General features: G+C 40.1%; 1 protein-coding gene and 1 pseudogene across 1 annotated transcript; both read left to right on the top strand.

The window, feature by feature from the left end:
• Window positions 1-3,788: 3,788 nt before the first annotated feature.
• On the top strand, window positions 3,789-11,201 carry LOC133024676 (hydroperoxide isomerase ALOXE3-like; annotated as a pseudogene).
• Window positions 11,202-20,888: 9,687 nt separating this feature from the next.
• LOC133024638 (hydroperoxide isomerase ALOXE3-like) lies at window positions 20,889-26,921 on the top strand. The gene is made up of 14 exons (XM_061091799.1): window positions 20,889-21,035; window positions 21,603-21,807; window positions 21,939-22,020; window positions 22,119-22,241; window positions 22,336-22,439; window positions 23,147-23,319; window positions 24,232-24,375; window positions 24,506-24,709; window positions 25,056-25,142; window positions 25,283-25,449; window positions 25,859-25,980; window positions 26,078-26,178; window positions 26,443-26,613; window positions 26,742-26,921. The coding sequence occupies exons 1-14, from the start codon at window positions 20,889-20,891 to the stop codon at window positions 26,919-26,921; spliced, it is 2,010 nt and encodes a 669-aa protein (XP_060947782.1).
• The last annotated feature ends 588 nt before the right edge of the window (window positions 26,922-27,509 follow it).

Genomic DNA, 27,509 nt, shown 5'->3' with positions numbered 1-27,509 from the left:
GAAAGTCAGAGAGATCAATTCTGTATCATTAACCAACTGTATTTCATCCTGGGAGGTGTTTTTGTTGTGGGTAGGTGTTGCATGATTTGATAAAATATTTGTGTTATGTGGGCCTGTGGTGTAGTTGTTCAGCAACAACTTAATTGATGGACGTAGGAAATAATAGCTTAAATTCCTTTGACTTTATTAAACAAAAAGGTGATATATAATTTAACTTTTTACTCTTTACTAACATTGAGTTTAAGCTTTTTCTATTCCTGTAATGGTGTGTAATTTGATGGATGTAGGAAATAATTCCTTATTTGGCGGTGTCTTACTGCTGTGACCTTGACAAACTGTGTATGCCCTTATTCGGTAATGTTTCCTACTGCAACAGCGACCGGACACAGCAGATAGACAGATGATGATTTCATGTCATTTTTTCATGCTATGTTTTCTGAAACGCCTCTGTATAAGAATTGGCTTTTTAGGACTTTGAGGCAGTTCAACTTTGAGCACCCTTGCTAGTTGGTTAACCTCTGCATAGCTTCCTATTAAAGACTCAAAGGCAACTCCAGTCTGAGAATCTCATTATTTCAAATCTCAAGATGAATTTCCATCACAAGCTCATATTTGCAACCTCCTTTTAGTTTTATAACATCTTGCGTGATTTATCAATTAATGTCCATCAGAAGTGCATGACTGATTGTTACGGTTTAGATGCAGAGATGGACCCAAATGCAGAGATTATAAAGTAAAAGGTAAATTAATTAAATAAGTTATTTAACAAAACAAACAAAACAGTAACACTAACAGGTAACAAACAAAACATGAGGCTTACGCAGGGATACAAAGCTCAGGAGATGAGGACAGCACCATGGAAGACAGGAGGGTAGATGAACAAACAGAGGACAAAGGGACGACAGAGGCTTAAATACACAGGGAAGGCAGGGGCAATTGACCACAGGTGAAACACATGAGGGCAGGGCTGACAATCACAGAGAGGAAGTGAAGACGGAGACAACACACAAGGAACAGAGACTACAAAATAAAACAGGAAACAGAAACAGGGTGTGCAAACATGAAAACAACTAGAACACACACAACAGAGATTTACTAAACAGAAAACACTTTTACAATTAAACTTAAATTGCCAGACTGTTACACTGATGCACATTTTGAAACCATTATGTTAGGGCTCTTTATAATAAATACATTGGGACAGTGCAGACATGTTGGGTAAAGCTGAGACATGTTGGGCAAAGTGACGACATGTTGGGGGAAATTAAGACATGTTGTGGAAACTGAAAACATGTTGGGGAAGATGACATTTTGGATAAAGTGAGGACACTTTGGGTATGAGAGGACATTTTGGTTAGGATAAGGGGCCAGAAAATGCAGTATACCAATCTGTGTCCTCACTAAGATAGAATTACAAACATTTGTGTGTGTGTTATATTTAGATGACACCAAACACTATCGACTCCACTGAGTACTAACCGCGCTATAATCTAACAGGGGCTAAAATAACCGTGCCGTGCCGTGTTAGACACCCGTGACCATGTTGTTCAGATTCGGGGTCATTCTTGCTCCGGACGTGCAGCTCTTGGTCCTGGGCTCTCGTGAGGAGATGGGTCGGTGGGACCCGGACAGAGCGGTGCACATGAAGCCCGCACACGAGCTTCAATTCAGAAACCTGACCCTTTGACTTCACCGCACATCTACTTTTAAATATCAGTGGAGTTTTGTCATAAAAGTACCTCTTCGAAGTATCAAATATTTCATTGCATGTAAAACATTCTACATGCAAAATTATAAATATATTATTCTGCAAATATTAGTACATTATTATTGAATCTATAGAGGAAATTTGATCTAGACACTGCTAGGCTTCATCATACTTTCTTTTCAACTTGGTTTGTGAACACTATCTGTTGTTCTTCCCTGACCAGCTGCTTCAAGTGAACGAGCTCTGATCTCACTGTGAGTGTTTCTCTAAGCGAGTGAATGAGGGCGGGGCAGAGTGGCGGGGCCTGTGTGTGTGCGGTGTCTGGGAGCGCGCACCCACTCACACACACACACGAACACACGCACAAAAAGCACACAAACACAACCACACACACTTCGCCTGCTCCTGGAAAATATGTGCGACATGCACAACACTGCACAGGGAGTCACTGCAGAGGGGCTGTAGAGCCGCATGCAGCTTCAGAGCCACGGGTTGCCGACCCCTGGCTCCGGCGAAACAACAATTTGTTTACTGTTCCGCTGTTAAAAAGATGCGGCCAACAAAACAATAGTTCGGCAATAACATTAGTTCCGCCCCACATTTCCCCCTGCTGGTCGCGCGCCACACATTTTATGCCTCCGACACAGTTTGATAATCGCTGCTTTAGATAGATGCTGCACAACATCAGGAGACTACGTCCCCTTCTCAATCAGAAAGTGGCGCAGGTTCTGGTCCAGGCCCTGGTCATCTCACGCCTAGACTGTTGCAACTCCCTCCTGGCAGGTCTACCTGCTAGCACCGTCCGACCTCTGCAGCTCATCCAGAATGCAGCGGCTCGACTGGTCTTTAACATACCCAAATTCATTCACACTACTTCTCTCCTCCGCTCCATTCACTGGTTACCAGTGGCTGCAGTCTACATCCAAAACATGATCAGACGTTACATCCCATCCCGTTCATTCCACTCTGCATCTGCCAATCAGATTGTTGCTCCCTCACTGCGAGCTAAACTCACAACTGTTTACTGTCCTGGCTCCTAAATGGTGGAATGAGCTCCCCAATGACATCAGGACAGCAGAAAGTCTATACATCTTCCACCTTACACTAAAAACACACCTGATCCGACTATACCTTGAATAAAAGTTTAAACTAACAATTTAGTAGCACTTAAATGGCACTTACTTATAGCACTTTGTAGTTTGGCTTTCTTGAAGAAATTATACTTTCTTCATTCTTGTTGTTCTGGGATTGTACCCTCATGGTTGATACACTTATTGTAAGTCACTTTGTATAAAAAAGTTGCATAAATGTAAAGTAATGCAATGCAAGGTTAGGTAAGTGTGCTGGGTCCCAGCATGTCCAACACTGTTATTATCAGTACCAGGCAGGAATGTTGCAGCGCTGAATGCAAATCAGGTTATAACCTGAGGCCCTGACCTCATTCCACCCCAAGAATGGCTGATTGCATAAGAAATAACAGTTGTGTAGGGTCCCCATACAGGTATCTTAAAGTCCCCACAAACACAGGTTCAACCACCTATGGAGCGCGCCTGCAAGCTAGTTCAGGCTTCCAACTCGAGCTGCGCTGCTCCAATCATGTGACATACATCATTTGACAAACCCCACTCTCCACAACCATCGATAATACACACCCATCTTATAGGGTGGGCTATTTAAGGAGAGAGAAATCATCATCATCCCCTTTGCTCGCACTGCTGCTGCAGTATTGCTACCAGTTGCTTCAGCCCCTCCACCATCCCAGCATCCACCTGTAGGCTCCAACAGGGTTACAAGTATTTGCTCAACATTCCAATTCTTCCTATGTAATCATATAGGGGAGTGATTAAGTTGGAGCCTAGATGCCAAACACTAAACCTGTTCTGTTGCAATAAACGTCAGATTGTGAGTTGTCTGACTGAACTTATTTTAATGACCAAAAGAGGTGTGGTCTTGTAAAGATCTTAAATAGGGTGGAGGGTTGTGAGGAGAAGAGGCAGAGATCAAGAAAACAGAGCACAGAGAGGGAAAATCTGGACCCGGTATTTTGTTAGTTCTTCTGGACCGGATCCATTGAGTGACCATGGCTGAGTACAAGCTTCAGGTGTCAACAGGTGACATGCCAAGTGCAGGAACATGGGATCATGTTTCTGTCACTCTAATTGGAAGTGACGGAGAGAGTGAGAAAACTGATCTGGACAACTGGGGTAGAGACTTCTGCACCGGGAAAGTAAGTTAAATCCACCTACACGACACTCTAAAATGTATTAACATACTAAAGGATATTACATCCACAAGGTGACCAGGCCTTTACTGTCAGGGCTTCCACTCTCTGGATCAATATCCTTGAGGTGGTCAGTCCAACAAACTCCTTATACTCTTTTAAATCTCTCATAAAGGCCCATTTCTACTGGTTCGCTTTCTCCTTGGTCCAGATTTTTCTGTCTATTTGAATCATTCCTTATTTTATTTGACATAGTTTCTACCTAATCAAAATTTGATCAACACCAATTTTTCAGTTAAGATGAGCAGATTTCTGCTAGAACAAATCAATTACATTTTTGTGGATCACATCTATCATCTGAAAAAATCTACCATGTTTCAGCAAATTTCAACCTCTTGTTTTGTTTCGGTGTGGTGGTTGTCCCACTTTCACCAGCCAGCTGCCATGTTTGTCTATCTCTGTGTACTGGGAAACGCTTGTGAGACTGATAACATCAAACCCAACCCTTTTCAACAGATGTCACACTTACTTCACTGTTTATATTTACATTAACTCTTACTTCCAGACCGGGACCTACACGGTGAAAACCAGTTCGTCTCTTGGGAAACTTCTGCTGGTCAAAGTGGATAAGGATCCCTTTCTCCATTTCCAAGAAGACGAGTGGTACTGCTCCACCATAGAGGTGACTACTCCAGAGGGAGTTGCCATTCTCTTCCCCTGTCACAGATGGATTTCCAGGGGAGAGTATGTGGAGCTGAGAGGAGGGAGAGGTCTGATATTTCATTATAATTCATTTTATAGATCTTTTTTATTAAACATTCTATATTTTTTTGGATATATTAAATCCTCAAATTTTTTGACATTTGAAATTTGTCTTCCTTAACGTTCTTTTCACTTCTCAGCCATGAAGTATTTTGAGGATGACCAGCCGCTGTTGATTGAACATCGGAAAAAAGAGCTGACACTTCGAAAGAGCTTGTACCAGTAAGTGTGCAGCACAGTACGTCCTGTACCTAAAGATCCAGGCATGTCCGCTTTGAGACAATTTACTTTTATGTAACTTTGTTCATGCGAGTAATTTTTTTTCAGGTGGAAGCCTCTAGCTGAAGGACTACTCCACACTAGCAGTTTTGAACATGCGTCTGAACTACCAGCTGAAATCCGCTTCTCTAATGCCAAAGTGGACGAAATTGAAGACGCAAACAAACAACTGTGGGTCAACTGTAAATACAAATTTTCAACACAAACTGGTTCCAATATACTCACGCTCTTTTTTTCTCTTTCCCTTTTCGCTTGTCATAAATAAGTGGAATGAAATTCCACTCTGAGGGAATGGTCGGATCCACCTGAAAAATGGAAAAATCTTGACGACCTGAAAAGACTCTTTAAATTGCAAAAGACACCAATGTCAGGTATTTCCTATTTTCCAGTACTTCAGATTAGATCATAGATTTCCTCCACAGAAATGTCTTTTCCTCTCTGGTTTCACAAATCAGAGGTGGCTGTGGCTCAGCAGGTTGAGGTTGTCTTACTAATCAGAAGATCGGTGGTCTGATACCTGGCGTCTGGTGGCTGTGAATGTGACTGGAGAATCGCTGTAGAAATACAGTAACAAGTGGATACATGTTAGGATGTGGGAAACACAATTATCAGTTCACAAGTGATCTAGCAGAAATTGGCAGATTGGTAATCATTTAAATCTCCAAGGCTGATATTATACAGCCTATATATGGACTCATTGCTGTAAACCACACATGTTAATTGACTAAGCCTACATCCAAAGTAAAAACAATTATTCATACGTTATAATATACAGGGTAAATGTTTCCAACATACTGCCCGATATCATGAAAAATAATGCACCTACGATGTGACAAACATTTATATTATGAACAGTTGTATTTAGGTGCACTGAAAAAAGAAAATTGGATACAGTATATATGTATATATAACATTGTCATAGTTATCGAGCATTAAATAATTGAAATTGTTAAGTAAACATCTAACGACAGTTTATTTTCCCACAGGCAAATGCATCATTCCACATCCCTTGTTATGGTTGTTGCATCTCAAATTTCAACAAGGAAATCTATTGAAATCAGCTGATAATGTTGAAAACATTTTCTTCTTTTTCGTGAAATAAAAACTTATGTCTTCTGTTTTTTTATACACATTAAAAAAAACATGAATTTTATATGAATAGGATCATGTCGTACATCAAACCTGAGCAGATTAAACCTTATATCTCTGTTTCTTTTTTTTCAGAGTACGTTGCAGAGCACTGGAAGGAAGATGACTTTTACGGATACCAGTTTCTGAACGGAATCAACCCCACTTTGATCAAGCGCTGCTCAGAGCTTCCCCAAAACTTCCCTGTCACAGAGGAGATGGTGAAGCCGTTCCTGGCTGAGGGCAGCAGTCTGCGGAGGGAAATTGTGGTAAGAAAGAAGAGAAAATGAAATAATCTTTTCTCATCCTCAATCCTTGAATCATTGATTCAGATCTAAAACAGCAATTTAACATTTGTTATCGTGATGCAATTTCTCTTTGAGCAACATTGAGAGACAAATGCATGTTTTTGTAACAAGCAGAGACAACAAACAACATCGAACACAATTTATTAGCGACAATTAATTTAAAACTCTGCCTCACCAGTGGTGACAAAGCCCAAAAGGGCAGTACACATCACATCTTTTTTAAGTCTTTACACTGGCTACCTGTTAGTATTGAAAAAGACTATAGAATGTGTGAATGTGTAATACTGTTACTGGTACAGATAGTTTAAAGTTGACTGGGTCACAGACTTACTGGGGAGCACTTTCAAACACAGGGATCCAAGAACCATTTAACCATTTATCAAGGTCACAATAGGTGGATGGAAGATAAACAACTGTTATTAATTCATAGAAACAAAAATTATAAAATAAATAAAATATAAATTAAGTTGCTTACATATGTGAAACATCCACAAAACCAACAAAGCATCTGAAATGCATGTGGTTTTTGAAGCGGGGGGAAAGACCCCTCAGATTTTTTGATAATTAGTTTGGCTTTAATGTAGTGTTTTATAATTTATGGTTACATTTTATATATTTAATTTCTTAACTTTGTTTGATTGCTGTCTTTTCCAATATGGATTGCTTTGGTATGCATTAGTCTTTAAATCTTTAAGTCTTTAAAATAACATCTTTGTACTTCTTTTCAATTCATTTATACCATCCTATGTTTTGTCAATCACCTGTAAAGCACTTTGAATTTGTTTAGTTTGAAAGGTCTGATTTAAGGTTGATTGGTCCATTGATTGATTACAAATCTGTGTTGCATCTTGATTCCTTCCCATACAGAAAGGCAATATATATTTCTCTATGACCAAAAGAAGCTGGATGGAATCCCCCCTCATGTCTACAATGGAGAATCTCTGACTGTGACTTCTGGTCTCTGTTTGTTCTACTTGAACCCAGAAATTAAACTGATGCCAATTACAATACAGGTATATCTAGATGAAAATCAAGTGTGCTCATTGAATCATATTATTTTCCACATTGCATTATTATTTGTATTACATTTTTTCAGGGTTGCCACAGTTACTTTGAAAAAGTAACTTAGTTACTTTACAGACTACTTGATTTTAAAAGTAGTTTAGTTACTTTACAGACTACTTGATTTTAAAAGTAACTAAGTTAGATTACTAGTTACTTTCTTAGTTACATTTCGCAGCTGCTGACAACACCCCCGCCGGCTCAACATAAAAATGACAACCGGTTTTGCCAACAGTCACTTTATTAGTGGATTTTTAACAGTAATGTACACAACAACAATGTACAATGTAACTTAAAAACTAATTCTTGAAAAAATACATGTTTTTATAAAAACAAAAGTCTTCCTTGAATTAACTTAACTTAAATACTTCTTTTTTTTATAAAACAATAAAAAATAAAATAAAGACAGTATTTCTTGACTTCACTTGACATAAATACTTGTTTTTCTAAAATAAAATTAAGACAGTCTTTCTTGACCTGACATATTTAACTGTTAACACTGTAATGGCAAAACTTACTATTTATACATTGGTTATAAATGTAACTATTAAATTCTTTTCAACATGTTTTATGAACATTGTACCTGTTGTTCACAGCATTAGAGAAGCAAGGAGTGGTTTTACAAAACAAGAGCATAAAACCACATGTAGGCTGATATCATGTCTACATGTGTAACTTTGGACTAATCTTATGTTGTTATCGCATGTAATGAGTGAAACAGTGGAGTGGGGCGAGTGGTCTGCACCAGGTCTCAGTCAGCTGCTAGGCGCCGGCCGAGGTGCACCGCCGGGGGGGGGAACGGAGCGGGCGACGTAGCTTAGGTGATCCGCGAGAAGGGCCCGGCACGCGGCCAGAGTCGCCGCCGCCGACCGGTCCCCTCCGACGGCCCGCCTTCCGCACCGGCGACGGACACAACCCCTCGGTCCAAGAGAGAGGAAGCCCCCGCACCAGAGACACCGTGAGGCGCAGCGGACGAGGACCCCCCCCCCAAAAAATACGTCGCGGCGGGCCGCACACCGAGCCTCCGGCTGCGCGGAGCGGAGGGCGGCTGCTCCCCCATCCGCGGCACGAAATCAAATATATATTTTACTATTGACAAAATAGTAACGCACAGTGACTTGGACAAGTAACTTTAATCTGATTACTGGTTTGGAAATAGTAACGCGTTAGATTACTCGTTACTGAAAAAGTAGTCAGATTAGAGTAACGCGTTACTAAGTAGCGCGTTACCGGCATCACTGCATTTTTTCAATAGTCTGTTTCACTTTTCAAGAATTTAAAAGTCAATATTTTGTCATCACATTCCAGCTGCATCAACAGCCCTCAGAGAAGAATCCCATCTTTCTGCCCAGTGACCTGGAGACCGACTGCTGGCCAAGATGTTTATCAAAAACGCAGATTCACTTGATCATGAAGCCGTCCATCACCTCATGAATACTCACTTCATGGGAGAGGTCTACAGTGTTGCCAATCTGCGCTGCTTCCCTGTGATTCATCCCCTCTACAAGGTTTGACGACACAGCTGAGATCACTCTGCTCCTCAGTGTGTTTTTCTTTTGGATCTGAACTGATGTTTGACTGGTATTTAAGGTTTTTGTTCATGAGTTGAGGGAAACCTGTTTTGTTATGGTTTTGTCTTCTCTTTGCTGATCAACACAGCCAGGGCGTGTTGCTGTTTATTTCCTTGTTTGTTATAAATATATATCACAAAAACTACAGAACAGATTAAGTTGGTGAGAAGGATATAGTATGGGTAAGGGAAGAACCCATTAGTTGTTGTAGATTCTGTGCCATTCTGGCTGAAATTAGCATCTTAACTTGACGTTTAAAATTTTCCCCTCTTTCTCTTTAGCTGTTGATTCCACACTTCAAGTCTACTTTCGACATAAACGTTGGAGCCCGTACAAGTCTGATTGGACCTAATGGGAAGCTTGAAATAGTAAGGCTCTTTCACACATGTAAAACAAAGCCGGACAATTCTATTCATCTTGATCTGTTGAAAAACTGAATTTCTATGAGATTCACAACAAAGGTATATTTGTCTAATCGTACATATTTCTGAATAATTTATTATTAGAGTACAACTGGAATTGAAGGGATGATAGAGATCATGAGGAGGTCCCTCCGTGAAATGACCTACAGCTCCGTCTGTCTGCCAGAGAACATCGCTGCACGAGGACTGGAGTCAATCCCCAACTACTACTACAGAGATGATGGATTGAAGCTGTGGTCCATCATCAACAGGTAACTTCAAATTTAGGTAATAAATATTGCAGATAAGTTCACTGATCTGTTTTACAATCAGCAGCTTGAGTTCAGTAAAGAAGTGGTGCAGCATGTATGAGACAGGAATACATGTATTTACATACTGCTGAATTTGTTTTGTTTTTATTTTTGTATTAGAAATATCATCAAAGCAGCCACTAGCTGGTGGTGAATCCTGTGGAAGAATTTTACATACTTTTCACTAGGTGGCTGGTTGGAGAAACTCCAGGTGTCGATTGAGATGCCTTGGCTTCACTTTTGGGGAGCTGTCATGATGTCCATGTTTAAATTCAGTCTGTGGGTTTTGATAGGGACTTCTTTTTTCCACATTCTTCCACATAATAACTCAGAATTCTATTGTTTTGTGTTAACCAGCTTTGTGAGGGCAGCAGTGGAGTACTACTATCCCTCAGACGCTGACGTCTGTAAAGACACAGAGCTGCAGGATTGGATCTGTGAGATATTCACCTACGGCCACTTGGGAAACTATGCCTCAGGTTTTTAACCCGTGTTCTGTATACAACATATAGTCCAATGTCCAATGCAAATTCTGAATGCCAAACATTAACTAATGATGGTGGTGCCGCCGACAGGATTCCCACACTGCTTTCATTCCATTGAGGAATTGATAAGATTCATCACCATGGTCATCTTCACAGTGTCGGCTCAACACGCAGCAGTCAATAATGGACAGGTGAGGCAAGAGTGAAAAAGTTAGGACACTGGAATATGTACTGAGGTTTGTTTTCACATTTAAAGTATATGGGACGTGGGGCAGATGTGTAATCTGCTTCTTCCACCATGAGGTTTAATTTCCCACATTTACATCACTTTCATGTATTTTTTTAATGAGATTCATCCGATTCAATTATTTTGACATCAAATTTGCCACAACCTAACTACATGAAATAAAATAATGCATCAATACAAAAATGTTTAATCATACATTACATGCATGTTGAAACTTCTCTCATCATCTAGTTTGACTACTACTTCTGGACGCCGAATGCCACATTGCTATTGAACAAACCTCCTCCGACCACCAAGGGGCAGTCAAGCATGGAGACAATAATGGAGACCCTCCCGAATGTTGGAGAGACTGTTGCCATATCAGTGTTGATAAATATACTTTCAGGCAAATACAGTGGTGCTGTAAGTTTTATTTAAATATTAATGCATTTGTTAATCCATACTTGTATAATTGAATAAGAATTTGTCATTTTTTCCACCATGATAAACTTAATGATAAGCCGCTTTAATATTTCTGTCTCGACTTTGTCATTGGCAGATTCCTTTGGGTCAATATCCTGAGAAAAGATTTGACGAGCCTGAGCTAACACAGGTGATTCTGGAGTTTCAAGCGGACTTGTCAAAACTCGGTGAAGAAATCGCAAAGAGAAACTCGCAGCTTGAATTTTCCTATGACTACCTGCTCCCTTCTCGCATTGAGAACAGCGTGTCTATTTGAGAAAGTCAGAGAGATCAATTCTGTATCATTAACCAACTGTATTTCATCCTGGGAGGTGTTTTTGTTGTGGGTAGGTGTTGCATGATTTGATAAAATATTTGTGTTATGTAGGTCTGTGGTGTGGTTGTTCAGCAACAACTTAATTGATGGTTTCATGTCATTTTTTCATGTTATGTTTTCTGAAACGCCTCTGTGTATAAGTACTGGCTTTTTAGGACTTTGAGGCAGTTCAACTTTGAGCACCCTAGCTTGTTGTGTAACCTCTGCAGAGCTTCCTATTAAAAAGACTCAAAGGCAACTCCAGTCTGAGAATCTCATTATTTCAAATCTCAAGATGAATTTCCATCACACGGTCATATTTGCAACGTCCCTTCAGTTTTATAACATGATAACATCATGTGTGATTTATCAATTCAAGTGCATGACTGATGCACATGTTGAAACCATTATGTTAGGGCTCTTTATAATAAATACAACTGGACAGAGATGCATCTGACATTTTGGGATGGTGAGGACACTTTGGGACAGTGGGGACATATTGGGGAAAGTTAGGAAACATTGGGACAGTGCAGACATGCTGGGCAAAGTGACGACATGTTGGGGGAAGTAAAGACATGTTGGGGAGCAAGGGACACTTTGGGGAAAGTTAGGAAACATTGGGACACTGCAGACATGTTGGATAAAGCTGAGACATGTTGGGCAAAGTGACGACATGTTGGGGGAAATTAAGACATGTTGTAGAAACTGAAGACATGTTGGGGAAGATGACATTTTGGATAAAGTGATGTCACTTTGGGTACAAGAGGACATTTTGGTTAGGATAAGGGGCCAGGAAATGCACTATACCAATCTGTGTCCTCACTAAGATAGAATTACAAACATTTGTGTGTTATATTTAGACGACACCAAACACTATGGACTACACTGAATACTAACCGCGCTATAATCTAACAGGGGCTAAAATAACCGTGCCGTGTTAAACACCCGTGAGCATGTTGTTCAGATTTGGGGTCATTCTGGCTCTGGACAGTGCGGACGTGCAGCTCTTGGTCCTGGGCTCTCGGGAGGAGATGGGTCGGTGGGACCCGGACAGAGCAGTGCACATGAAGCCCGCACACGACCTTCAATTCGCCAACCTGGCTCTTTGATTTCACTGCACATCTACTTTTAAATATCAGTGGAGTTTTGTAGTAACTCTTTGATGTATCAAATATTTCATTCCATGTAAATATTTCTACATTGTGATACTGTATATACTCTTCTATTATATTATTCATATACTGTGTATTCAATTTCTTTCTAACTTTTAATGGCGTGTACAGAACATGGTGTACATGGTGTATGACTGCTGTGAGTCCAAAATGAAAATGTGAATCGATGAATCAACATGTGTTGCAGAGATATTAGAGGAGTTGAAGTCAATATGAATTGGGCTCAAGGAAAAAATATCTATTCAGTCAAACCACTATTATGTTAAGTTCATTGTGAATTCACAAGCAAATCGTATTTTTCCATTATTCAAAGCTAAAATGGATACAGGTCTGTATTTATATACCACTCAAAGGGCTTTACAATATAGTCTAACCACGCGCAGAAACACTCATACAGTGCATATATGTGCATCCTACATCACTCATACAGCGGCATTAACTCTTAACTCTCCACAGGCCAGTTAGAATTCATTGATACTTTATTGCTATGTGTATTTCAATGCAAGAAAGAATGTGAATGATAATAATACCAGGTTAGCCACCTGAAAATTAACATTGACAAGTCTGAACTACTTTTCCTTCCAAGGAATGGCTCTCCCGCCCACAACCTGAAAATTACCTTGGACAACTCCGTGGTAGCCCCCACCAAGACTGCTTGGAACCTGGGTGGGACACTCGATAGTTAACTCTCCCTTACTGCCAACATTACTGCAACAACACGTCCCCCCCCCCCCAACAAAATTGGCACAGTTCAACATGTGTATTTACATAACATTCACATGAACATTCAATTCACTTTCAGGAATTTCTGAGGTGCAATAAAAAAACTTTTTCAATCTACTTTTTGTGACATTTTTTCAAAATTCAATTCAACATAATTTCCGCCTCACATTTCCTCCCCCTGGTCGCGCGCCCCACCTGTTATGCCTCCGGCACAGTTTGAGAATCAGTGCTGTAGATAGATGCTGCACAACATCAGGAGACTTAACCCCTTCTCACACAGAAGTTGGCGCAGATTCTTGTTGTTCTGGGTTTGTGCCCTCATGGTTGAATGCACTAATTGTAAGTCACTTTTGTAAAAGCATCAGTTGAATGAAAATGTGACATTAGGTTAGTGTGCCAGTTCCCAGCATGACCAAACCTGTTATTATCAGTACCAGGCAGGAATGTTGCAGCTCCAAAGGCAAATCAGGTCATTACCTGAGGCCCTGACCTGATTCCATCCCGAGAATGGCTGATTACATATTAAATAACGGTTGTGTAGGGTCCCCATGCAGGTCTCTTAAAGTCTATAAAGTTTCTGGAAACACCCCTGTTGAAAGGTCACATCTCACCCTATCAGAGGAGTTCGGTCTTTGAGTACAAAGTCAGTACTTTAGATCTAAATTAAAACATGTAAACAGATGTGAACTATTGCAGACAAAGCAACAGGACAAACCTGAGCAAATAAGTGTCATATCCTGGTGTGAAGGACTCCAAGCTGAATCCCCCCCCCCCACAAACACAGGTTCAACCACCTTTGGAGCGTCGCCTGCGAGCTAGTTCAGGCTTCCAGCTCGAGCTGCGCTGCTCCAATCATGTGACATACATCATTTGACATACCCCACTCTCCACAACCATCTATAATACACACCCACCTTATCGGGTGGTCTATTTAAGAAGATAGACATTTTTCATCATCCCCTTTGCTCGCACTGCTGGTGCAGTATCGCTACCAGTTGCTTCAGCCCCTCCACCACCCTAGCATCCACCTGTAGGCTCCAACTGGGGGGTTACAAGTATTAGAAATGTCATCAAAGACGCCACTAGCTGGCGGTGAATCCTGTGGAAGAAATGTTACATACTTTGCACTAGGTGGCTGGTTGGAGAAACTCCAGGTGTCGATTGAGATGCTTTGGCCTCACTTTTGGGGAGCTGTCATGATGTCAATGTTTAAATTCAGTCTGTGGGTTTTGATAGGTACTTATTTTTTCCACATTCTTCCACATAATTACTCAGAATCCCATTGTTTTGTGTTAACCAGCTTTGTGAGGGCAGCAGTAAGGTACTACTATCCCTCAGACGCTGACGTCTGTAAAGACAGAGAGCTGCAGGATTGGATCTGTGAGATATTCATCTACGGCCTGTTGAGAAACTCTGCCTCAGGTATTTAACCAATGTTCTGTATTCAACATAAAGTCCAATGTCCAATGCAAATTGTGAATGCCAAACATTAACTAATGATGGTGGCGCCGCCGACAGTATTTCCATACTCCCTTCATTCCATTGAGGAATTGATAAGATTCATCAACATGGTCATCTTCACAGTGTCGGCTCAACATGCAGCAGTCAATAATGGACAGGTGAGGCAAGAGTGAAAAAGTTAGGACACTGGAATCTGTACTGAGGTTTGTTTTCACATTTCAAATATATGGGTCGTATGGCAGATGTGTAATCTGCTTCTTCCACCATGAGGTTTAATTTCCCACATTTATATCACTTCTTTGTATTTTTTAATGAGATTCATTCTATTCAATTATTTTAACATCAAATTTGCCACAACATAACTACATAAAAATAAAATAATGCATAAATACAAAAATGTTTAATCATACATTACATGCATGTTGAAATTTCTCTCATCATTTAGTTTGACTACTACTTCTGGATGCTGAATGCCGCATTGATATTGCACAAACCTCCTCCGACCACCAAGGGACAGTCAAGCATGGAGACAATTATGGAGACCCTCCCGAATGTTGGAGGGACTGTCGCCATATCAGTGTTGATAAATCGACTTTCAAGCCAATACAGTGATGTTGTAAGTTTTGTTTAAATATTAATGCATTTGTTAATTCAGACTTGTATAATTGAATAAGAATTTGACATTTTTTCCACCATGATAAACACTGCTGCTGTAATATTTCTGTCTCGACTTTGTCATTGGCAGATTCCTTTGGGTCAATATCCTGAGACAAGATTTGACGAGCCTGAGATTACACAGATGATTCTGGAGTTTCAATCGGAGCTGTCATATCTCTGGTGAAGAAATCGCAAAGAGAAACTCGCAGCTTGAAGTTCCCTATGACTACCTGCTCCCTTCTCGCATTGAGAAAAGCGTGTCTATTTGAGAAAGTCAGAGAGATAATTTCTATATCATTAACCAACTGTATTTCATCCTGGGAGGTGTTTTTGTTGTGGGTAGGTGTTTCATTATTTGATAAAATATTTGTGTTATGTGGGCCTGTGGTGTAGTTGTTCAGCAACAACTTAATTGATGGACGTAGGAAATAATTTCTTATTTGACAGTGTCTCACTGCTGTGACCTTGACAAACAGTGTGTATGCCCTTATTCGGTCAAGTTCCCAACTGCAACAGCGACGGGACACAGCAGATAGACAGATGACGATTCCATGTCATTTTTTCTTCATGTTATGTTTTCTGAAACGCCTCTGTGTATAAGTACTGGCTTTTTTGGACATTGGGGCAGTTCAACTTTGAGCACCCTTGCTAGTTGGTTAACCTCTGCAGAGCTTCCTATTAAAAAGACTCAAAGGCAACTCCAGTCTGAGAAACTCATTATTTCAAATCTCAAGATGAATTTCCATCACACGCTTATATTTGCAACCTCCCTTTAGTTTTCTAACATCTTGCGCGATTTATCAATTAATGTCCATCAGACGTGAAGTGCATGACTGATGCACATGTTGAAACCATTATGTTACCATACACTTTGGGAATTCATTGATTCTTTATTGCTATGTGTATTTCAATGCAAGAAAGAATGTGAATGATAATAATACCAGGTTAGCCACCTGAAAATTAACATTGACAAGTCTGAACTAGTTTTCCTTCCAAGGAATGGCTCTCCCGCCCACGACCTGACTATTACCTTTGAAAACTCTGTGGTAGCCCCCACCAAGACTGCTTGGAACCTGGGTGTGACACTCGATAGCCAACTCTCCCTTACTGCCAACATTACTGCAACAACACGTCACGTCCCCGTCCCCCCCCCTCCAACAAAATGGGCAGAGTTCAACATGTGTAGTTACACAACATACACATGAAAATTCAATTCACAATTCTTTCAGGAATTTCTGATGTGCAATAAAAAACGTTTTTCAAACAACTTTTTGTGACATTTTTAAAAAATTCAATTCAACATAATTTCCGCCTCACATTTCCTCTCCCTGGTCGCGCGCCCCACCTGTTATTCCTCCGACACAGTTTGAGAATCAGTGCTGTAGATAGATGCTGCACAACATCAGGAGACTACGCCCACTTCTCACACAGAAGTTTGCGCAGATTCTTGTTGTTCTGGGTTTGTACCCTCATGGTTGAATGCACTTATTGTAAGTCACTGGGGTAAAAGCATCAGTTGAATGAAATGTGATATTAGGTTGGTGTGCAAGTTCCCAGCATGACCAACCCTGTACCAGGCAGGAATGTTGCAACGCTGAAGGCAAATCAGGTCATTACCTGAGGCCCTGACCTGATTCCACCCCGAGAATGGCTGATTACATAATAAATAACGGTTGTGTAGGGTCCCCATGCAGGTCTCTTAAAGTCCCTAAAGTTTCTGGAAACACCCCTGTTGAAAGGTCACATCTAACCCTATCAGAGGAGTTGGTCTTTGAGTACAAAGTCAGTACTTTAGATCAAAATTAAAACATGTAAACAGATGTGAACTAGTGCAGACAAAGCAACAGGACAAACCTGAGCAAATAAGTGTCATATCCTGGTGTGAAGGACTCCAAGATGAATACCCCCCCCACAAACACAGGTTCAACCACCTTTGGATCGTCGCCTGCGAGCTAGTTCAGGCTTCCAACTCGAGCTGCGCTGCTCCAATCATGTGACATACATAATTTGATATACCCCTCTCTCCACAACCATCTATAATACACACCCACCTTTTCGGGTGGTCTATTTAAGCAGATAGACATTTTCCATCACCCCCCTCCAGCTCGCACTGCTGGTGCAGTATCGCTACCAGTTGCTTCAGCCCCTCCACCACCCTAGCATCCACCTGTAGGCTCCAACTGGGGGGTTACAAGTATTACAAATGTCATCAAAGCAGCCACTAGCTGCGGTGAATCCTGTGGAAGAAATGTTACATACTTTGCACTAGGTGGCTGGTTGGAGAAACTCCAGGTGTCGATTGAGATGCTTTGGCCTCGTTTTGGGGAGCTGTCATGATGTCAATGTTTAAATTCAGTCTGTGGGTTTTGATAGGTACTTCTTTTTTCCACATTCTTCCACATAATTACTCAGAATCCCATTGTTTTTTGTTAACCAGCTTTGTGAGGGCAGCAGTGGAGTACTACTATCCCTCAGACGCTGAGGTCTGTAAAGACAGAGAGCTGCAGGATTGGATCTGTGAGATATTCATCTACGGCCTGTTGAGAAACTCTGCCTCAGGTATTTAACCAATGTTCTGTATTCAACATAAAGTCCAATGTCCAATGCAAATTGTGAATGCCAAACATTAACTAATGATGGTGGTGCCGCCGACAGTATTTCCATACTCCGTTCATTCCATTGAGGAATTGATAAGAATCATCACCATGGTCATCTTCACAGTGTCGGCTCAACATGCAGCAGTCAATAATGGACAGGTGAGGCAAGAGTGAAAAAGTTAGGACACTGGAATATGTATTGAGGTTTGTTTTCACATTTCAAATATATGGGTCGTATGGCAGATGTGTAATCTGCTTCTTCCATCATGAGGTTTAATTTCCCACATTTACATCACTTTTTTTGTATTTTTTAATGAGATTCATTCGATTCAATTATTTTAACATCAAATTTGCCACAACATAACTACATAAAAATAAAATAATGCATAAATACAAAAATGTTTAATCATACATTAAATGCATGTTGAAATTTCTCTCATCATTTAGTTTGACTACTACTTCTGGATGCTGAATGCCGCATTGATATTGCACAAACCTCCTCCGACCACCAAGGGACAGTCAAGCATGGAGACAATTATGGAGACCCTCCTGAATGTTGGAGGGACTGTCGCCATATCAGTGTTGATAAATCGACTTTCAAGCCAATACAGTGATGTTGTAAGTTTTGTTTAAATATTAATGCATTTGTTAATTCAGACTTGTATAATTGAATAAGAATTTGACATTTTTTCCACCATGATAAACTCTGCTGCTGTAAAATTTCTGTCTCGACTTTGTCATTGGCAGATTCCTTTGGGTCAATATCCTGAGACAAGATTTGACGAGCCTGAGATTACACAGGTGATTCTGGAGTTTCAATCGGAGCTGTCATATCTCGGTGAAGAAATCGCAAAGAGAAACTCGCAGCTTGAAGTTCTCTATGACTACCTGCTCCCTTCTCGCACCGAGAAAAGCGTGTCTATTTGAAAAAGTCAGAGAGATCTATTCTGTATCATTAACCAACTGTATTTCACCCTGGGAGGTGTTTTTGTTGTGGGTAGGTGTTTCATTATTTGATAAAATATTTGTGTTATGTGGGCCTGTGGTGTAGTTGTTCAGCAACAACTTAATTGATGAACGTAGGAAATAATTTCTTATTTGACGGTGTCTCACTGCTGTGACCTTGACAAACAGTGTGTATGCCCTTATTCGGTCAAGTTCCCAACTGCAACAGCGGCGGGACACAGCAGATAGACAGATGACGATTTCATGTCATTTTTTCTTCATGTTATGTTTTCGGAAACGCCTCTGTGTATAAGTACTGGGATTTTTTGGACATTGGGGCAGTTCAACTTTGAGCACCCTTTCTAGTTAATTAACCTCTGCAGAGCTTCCTATTAAAAAGACTCAAAGGCAACTCCAGTCTGAGAAACTCATTATTTCAAATCTCAAGATGAATTTCCATCACACGCTCATATTTTCAACCTCCCTTTAGTTTTCTAACATCTTGCGCGATTAATCAATTAATGTCCATCAGAAGTGAAGTGCATGACTGATGCACATGTTGAAACCATTATGTTACCATACACTTTGGGAATTCATTGATTATTTATTGCTATGTGTATTTCAATGCAAGCAAGAATGTGAATGATAATAAAACCAGGGTAGCCACCTGAAAATTAACATTGACAAGTCTGAACTACTTTTCCTTCCAAGGAATGGCTCTCCCGCCCACGACCTGACTATTACCTTTGACAACTCCGTGGTAGCCCCCACCAAGACTGCTTGGAACCTGGGTGTGACACTAGATAGTCAACTCTCCCTTACTGCCAACATTACGGCAACAACACGTGAACATTCAATAATGTTGATGTGCAATAAAAAACCTTTTTCAAACAATTTTTTGTGACATTTTGAAAAATTCAATTCAACATAATTTCCGCCTCACATTTCCTCCCCCTGGTCGCGCGCCCCACCTGTTATGCCTCCGACACAGTTTGAGAATCAGTGCTGTAGATAGATGCTGCACAACATCAGGAGACTACGCCCCCTTCTCACACAGAAGTTGGCGCAGATTTTGTTGTTCTGGGTTTTTACCCTCATGGTTGAATGCACTTATTGTAAGTCACTTTGGTAAAAGCATCAGTTGAATGAAATGTGATTAGGTTAGTGTGACAGTTCTTGGCATTACCAACCCTGTTATTATCAGTACCAGGCAGGAATGTTGCAGAGCTGAAGGCAAATCAGGTCATTACCTGAGGCCCTGACCTGATTCCACCCCGAGAATGGCTGATTACATAATGAATAATGGTTGTGCAGGGTCCCCATGCAGGTCACTTTAAGTCCCTTAAGTTTCTGGAAACACCCCTGTTAAAAGGTCACATCTCACCCTATCAGAGGAGTTTGGTCTTTGAGTACAAAGTCAGTACTTTAGATCAAAATTAAAACATGTAAACAGGTGTGAACTTGTGCAGACAAAGCAACAGGACAAACCTGAGCAAATAAGTATCATATCTTGGTGTAAAGGAGTTCAAGCTGAACCCCCCCACAAACACAGGTTCCACCACCTATGGAGCGTCGCCTGTGAGCTAGTTTAGGCTGCCAGCTCAAGCTGTGCTGCTCCAATCATGTGACATGATTTGACTCTCCACAACCATCGATAATACACACTCATCTTATAGGGTGGGCTCTTTAAGGAGAGAGAAATCATCATCATCCCCTTTGCTCGCTCTGCTGCTGCAGTATTGCTACCAGTTGCTTCAGCCCCTCCACCATCCCAGCATCCACCTGTTGGCTCCAACAGGGTTACAAGTATTTTCTCATCACTCCCATCCTTCCTGTGTAACCACATGGTTGAGTGATTAAGTTGGAGCCTAGATGCCAAACACTAAACCTGTTCTGTTGCAATAAACGTTAGATTGTGAGTTGTCTGACTGAACTTATTTTAATGACCAAAAGAGGTGTGGTCTTGTAAATATCTTAAATAGGGTGCAGGGTTGTGAGGAGAAGAGGCAGAGATCAAGAAAACAGAGCACAGAGAGGGAAAATCTGGACCCCGTATTTTGTTAGTTCTTCTGGACCGGATCCACTGAGTGACCATGGCTGAGTACAAGCTTCAGGTGTCAACAGGTGACATGCCAAGTGCAGGAACATGGGATCACGTTTCTGTCACTCTAATTGGAAGTGACGGAGAGAGTGAGAAAAATGAACTGGACAACTGGGGTAGAGACTTCTGCACCGGTAAAGTAAGTTAAATCCACCTGCACGACACTCTAAAATGTATTAACATACTAAAGGATAGTACATCCACAGGCCTTTCCTGTCAGGGCTTCCTTCCACTCTCTGGATCAATATCCTTGAGGTGGTCAGTCCAACAAACTCCTTATACTCATTTAAATCTCTCATAAAGGCCCATTTGTACTGGTTCGCTTTCTCCCTGGTTCAGATTTTTCTGTCTATTTGAATCGTTCCATATTTTATTTTACATAGTTTCTACCTAATCAAAGTGTGATCAACACCAATTTTTCAGTTAAGATGAGCAGATTTCTGCCAGAACAAATTTATTACATTTTTGTGGATCACATCTATCATCTGAAAAAATCCACCATGTTTCAGCAAATTTCATTCACTCGTTTTGTTTTGAGGTTTATTCAAGGTGTGGTGTTTGTCAGACTTTCACCAGCCAGCTGCTATGTTTGTCTATCTCTGTGTACTGGGAAACGCTTGTGAGACTGATAACATCAAACCCAACCCTTTTCAACAGATGTCGCACTTATTTTACTGTTTATATTTACATTAACTCTTACTTCCAGACCGGGACCTACACGGTGAAAACCAGTTCGTCTCTTGGGAAACTTCTGCTGGTCAAAGTGGATAAGGATCCCTTTCTCAATTTCCAAGAAGAGGAGTGGTACTGCTCCACCATCGAGGTGACGACTCCAGAGGGAGATGCCATGCTCTTCCCCTGTCACAGATGGATTTCCAGAGGAGAGTATGTGGAGCTGAGAGGAGGGAGAGGTCTGATATTGTATTATTATTCATTGGATAGATGTTTTTTATTAAACATTATATCTTTTTTTAGGGATATTAAATCTTCACTTTTTGGAAAGTTGAAATATGACTGCCGTAACGTTCTTTTCACTTCTCAGCCATGAAGTATTTTGATGACGACCATCTCCTGTTGATTGAACATCGTAAGAAAGAGCTGAAGCTTAAAAAGAGCTTGTACCAGTAAGTGTGTAGCACAGTAGGTCCTGTACCTAAAGATCCAGGCAGGTCCGCTTTGAGACAATTTACTTTTATGTAACGTTGTTCCTTTTTTTTTTCAGGTGGAAGCCTCTAGCTGAAGGATTACTCCACATTAGCAGTTTTGAACATGAGTCTGAGCTCCCAGCTGAAATCCGCTTCTCTAAGGCCAAAGTGGACGAAATTCAAGACACAACCAAACAACTGTGGGTCGACTTTAGAAAAAGATTTTCAACACAAACTGGTTTCAATATACTCACGCTTTTTTTTCTCTTTCCCTTTTCCCTTGTCTTAAATAAGTGGAATGAAATTCAAATTTAAGGGAATGGTCGGATCCATCGAAAAATGGAAAAATCTCGACGACCTGAAAAGACTCTTTAACTTCCAAAAGACACCAATGTCAGGTATTTCTTATTGTCCAGTACTTCAGATTAGATCATAGACTTCCTCGACAGAAATATGTTGTCCTCTCTGGTTTCACAAATCAAAGGTGGCTGTGGCTCAGCAGGTTGAGGTTGTCTTACTAACCAGATGTTCGGTGGTCTGATACCTGGCGTCTGGTGGCTGTGAATGTGACTGGAGAACCGCTGTAGAAATACAGTAACAAGTGGCTACATGTTAGGATGTGGGAGACACAGAATTATCAGTTCACAAGTGATTTTACAGAAATTGGCAGATTGGTAATCATTTCAATCTCCAAAGCTGATTATTATACAGCTTATGGACTCATTGCTGTAAACCACACATGTGAATTGACTAAGCTTACCTCCAAAGTTAAACCAATCATTCATATCTTATAATATATGGGCAAATGTTTCCTACATACTGCTCGATATCATGAAAAACAATGCACCTACAATGTGACCAACCTTTATTCTATGAACAGTTCTAGTTAGCTTTTTACAAAACTTTACAATGCACTGAAAAAAGAAAATTGGATACAGTATATATAATATTGTAATAGTTATCAAGCATTTCATAATTTAAATTGTTAAGTTCATCATGGTTTCTATACAAATTAAAAAAAAAAAAAAAAATGTATGACTAGGATCATGTTGTACATCAAACCTGAGCAGATAAAACCTTATATATCTCTTTCTTTTTTCTTCAGAGTACGTTGCAGAGCACTGGAAGGAGGATGACTTTTACGGATCCCAGTTTCTGAACGGAATCAACCCCACTTTGATCAAGCGCTGCTCAGAGCTTCCCCAAAACTTCCCTGTCACAGAGGAGATGGTGAAGCCGTTCCTGGATGAGGGCAACAGTCTGAGGAGGGAAATTGCGGTAAGAAAGAAGAAAAAAATAAATAATCTTTTCTCATCCTCAATCCTTGAATCATTGATTCAGATCGAAAACAGCAATTTAACATTTGAAGCTTATTGTCATAGTGATGCCATTTCTTTTTGAGCAACACTGACAGACAAATGCATGTTTTTGTAACAAGCAGAGAAAACAAACAACATTCTACACAATTTATTAGCGACAATTAATTTAAAACCCTGCCTCACCAGTGGTGACGAAGCCGAAAAGGACAGCACACATCACACCTTTTCAAAATCATTACACTGGCTACTGGTATTGAAAAAGACTTTAAAAACGATTATAGAACGTGTTGATGTGTAATACTGTTACTGGTACAGAGAGTTTAAAGTTGACTGGGTCACAGACCTCCTGGTGAGCACATTCAAACACAGGGATCCAAGAACCATTTAACCATTTATCAAGGTCACAATAGGTGGATGGATAAATGGATGATTTTTCTCTACGACAAACATGAATTAATTTATACTAACAAAATTTAGTTGCTTACATATGTGAAACAGCCACAAAACCAACAAAGCATCTGAAATACATGTTGATTTTGAAGCTGGGGGGAAGGACCCCTCAGATTTGTTAATATTTAGTTTGGCTTCAATGTAGTGTTTTATAATTTATGGTTTAATTATACATATATTTAATTTCCTAATTTTGTTTGATTGGTGTCTTTTCCATTATTGATTGCTTTGGTATGAGTTAGTCTTTAAATCTTAAAATGTATTTATCTATTTTCAATTCCTTTTTACCATCTTATGTTTTGTCTATCAACTGTAAAGCACTTTGAACTGCACTAGTTTAGTTTGAAAGGTCTGATTTAAGGTTGATTGATCCACTGATTAATTACAAATCTGTGTTTCATCTTGATTCTTTCCCATACAGAAAGGCAATATATTCCTCTATGACCAAAAGAAGCTGGATGGAATCCCCCCTTATGTCTACAATGGAGAATCTCTGACTGTGACTTCTGGTCTCTGTTTGTTCTACTTGAACCCACAATACAAACTGATGCCAATTGCGATACAGGTATATTTATATGAAAATCCAGTGTGGTCATTGAATCATATTACTTTCCACATTGCATTATTATTTTTGTTAAAGTCTTGTTTCACATTTCAAACATTTTTATAGTCAATATTTGTTTATTACATTCCAGCTGCATCAACAGCCCTCAGAGAAGAATCCCATCTTTCTGCCCAGTGACCTGGAGACCGACTGGCTGCTGGCCAAGATGTTTATCAAAAACGCAGATATGCTGGATCATGAAGCCGTCCATCACCTCATGAATACTCACTTCATGGGAGAGGTCTACACTGTCGCCACTCTGCGCTGCTTCCCTGTGATTCATCCCCTCTACAAGGTACGACGACACAGCAGAGATCACTCTGCTCGTACCTGTGTTTGTCTTTTGGATCTGGACTGATGTTTGACTGGTATTTAAGGTTTTTGTTCATGAGTTGAGGGAAACCTATTTTGTTATGGTTGTGTCTTCTCTTTGCTGATCAACACAGCCAGGATATGCTGTCTGCTGTTTATTTCCTTGTTTGTTATATATATACCACACAAAAACTACACAACAGATTAAGTTAGTGGGAAGGATATGGTATGGGTCAGGGAAGAACCCATTTTTGTTTCGATTCTGTGCTATTCTGGCTGAAATTAGCATTTTAACTTGCAGTTTAACATTTTCCCCTCTTTCTCTTCAGCTGTTGATTCCACACTTCAAGTCCACTCTCGACATAAACGTTAGAGGCCGTGTTGATCTAATAGGACCTGATGGGTTCTTTAAAATAGTAAGGCTCTTTCACATATATATACTACAAAGCCGGACTATTGTATTAATCTTGAACTGTTGAAAAATTTAATTTCTATAAGATTTACAACAAAGTTATATTGGTCTTATGGTAAATATTTCTGTATAATTTATTATTAGAGTACAGCTGGAATTGAAGGGATGATAGAGATCATGAGGAGGTCCCTCCGTGAAATGACCTACAGCTCCGTCTGTCTGCCAGAGAACATCGCTGCACGAGGACTGGAGTCAATCCCCAACTACTACTACAGAGATGATGGATTGAAGCTGTGGTCCATCATCAACAGGTAACTTCAAATTTAGGTAATAAATATTGCAGATATCCTCACTGATCTGTTTTATAATCAGCAGCTTGTGTTCAGTAAAGAAGTGATGAAGCATGTAGGAGACAGGAATTAATGTATTTACATACTGCTGAGCTTTGTTTTTTTTTCATTTTTGCGCCTGTCGCATATTAGAAATGTCATCGAAGCAGCCACCAGCTGGCGGTGAATCCTGTGGAAGAAATATTACATACTTTTCACTAGGTGGCTGGTTGGAGAAACTCCAGGTGTCGATTGAGATGCTTTGGCCTCACTTTTGGGGAGCTGTCATGATGTCCATGTTTAAATTCAGTCTGTGGGTTTTGATAAGGACTTCTTTTTTCTACATTCTTCCACATAATTACTCAGAATCCCATTGTTTTGTGTAAACCAGCTTCGTGAGGGCAGCAGTGGAGTACTTCTATCCCTTAGACGCTGACGTCTATAAAGACACAGAGCTGCAGGATTGGATCTGTGAGATATTCACCCACGGCCTCTTGGGAAACAAAGCCTCAGGTATTTAACCCATGTTCTGTATTCAACATAAAGTCCAATGTCCAATGCAAATTGTGAATTGCCAAACATTAACTTATGATGGTGGTGCTGCCGACAGGATTCCCAGACTGCTTTCATTCCACTGAGGAATTGATCAAATTCATCACCATGGTCATCTTCACAGTGTCGGCACAACACTCAGCAGTCAATAATGGACAGGTGAGGCAAGAGTGAAAAGTTAGGACACTGGAATATGTATTGAGGTTTGTTTTCACATTTCAAATATATGGGACGTGGGGCAGATGTGTAATCTGCTTCAGGTTTCATTTCCTACATTTACATCACTTTTTTGTAACTTTTTATGAGATTCAGTCGATTCAATTATTTTGACATCAAATTTGCAACAACATAACTACATAAAATAAAATACAAAAATGTTTAATCATATACTACATGCATGTTGAAACTTCTCTCATCATCTAGTTTGACTACTACTTCTGGACGCCGAATGCCACATTCATATTGCACAAACCTCCTCCGACCACCAAGGGGCAGTCAAGCATGGAGACAATTATGGAGACCCTCCCGAATGTTGGAGAGACTGTCACCATATCAATGTTGATGAATCAACTTTCAGGCGACTACAGTAGTGCTGTAAGTTGTATTAAAGTATAAATGCATTTGTTAATTCATACTTGCATAATTCAATAAGAATTTGTTGTTTTTCCACCATGATAAACTCTGTCGCTTTAATATTTCTGTCTCACCTTTGTCATTGGCAGATTCATTTGGGTCAATATCCTGAGAAAAGATTTGACGAGCCTGAGCTTACGCAGGTGATTCTGGAGTTTCAAGCGGAGTTGTCAAAACTCGGTGAAGAAATCGCAAAGAGAAACTCGCACCTTGAAGTGCCCTATGATTACCTGCTCCCTTCTCGCATTGAGAACGGCGTGTCTATTTGAGAAAGTCAGAGAGATCTATTCTGTATCATTAACCAACTGTATTTCATCCTGGGAGGTGTTTTTGTTGTGGGTAGGTGTTGCATGATCTGATTAAATATTTGTGTTATGTGGGCCTGTGGTGTAGTTGCTCAGCAACAACTGAATTGATGGACGTAGGAAATAATAGCTTAAACATTACTCTGACCTTATTAAACAAAAAGGCGAAAAATATTTAATGTTACTTTTTACTCTTTTCTAACATTGAGTTTTATCTTTTTCCATTCCTGTAACCGACATGATGGCAGAGATGAATTAGCTGTAAGAAAACACACTGATGTTGTGTTTTGGGGAAATACATGAATTATTTGCTTAAACAATAAAGATAAAGATGTACTGTGTATAATTGCTTCCTGTCACCGGTGTTCGACTTCGAATCCATTAAACTTGTAGTCGCTCATATTTGCAACCTCCCTTTATTTTTATAACATCATGCATAATTTATCAAATAATTTCCATCAAAAATAAAGTGCATTACTGATGCACATGTTGAAACCATTATGTTAGGGTTCTTGATAATAAATATGGACAGAGATGCATCAGACATTTTGG

Source organism: Limanda limanda, chromosome 18 (genome assembly GCF_963576545.1).
Source record: "Limanda limanda chromosome 18, fLimLim1.1, whole genome shotgun sequence".
NCBI classification, from domain to species: domain Eukaryota; kingdom Metazoa; phylum Chordata; class Actinopteri; order Pleuronectiformes; family Pleuronectidae; genus Limanda; species Limanda limanda.
The sequence above is the reverse complement of the archived record's forward strand: the minus strand, read 5'-3'. Positions and strand labels throughout refer to the sequence as shown.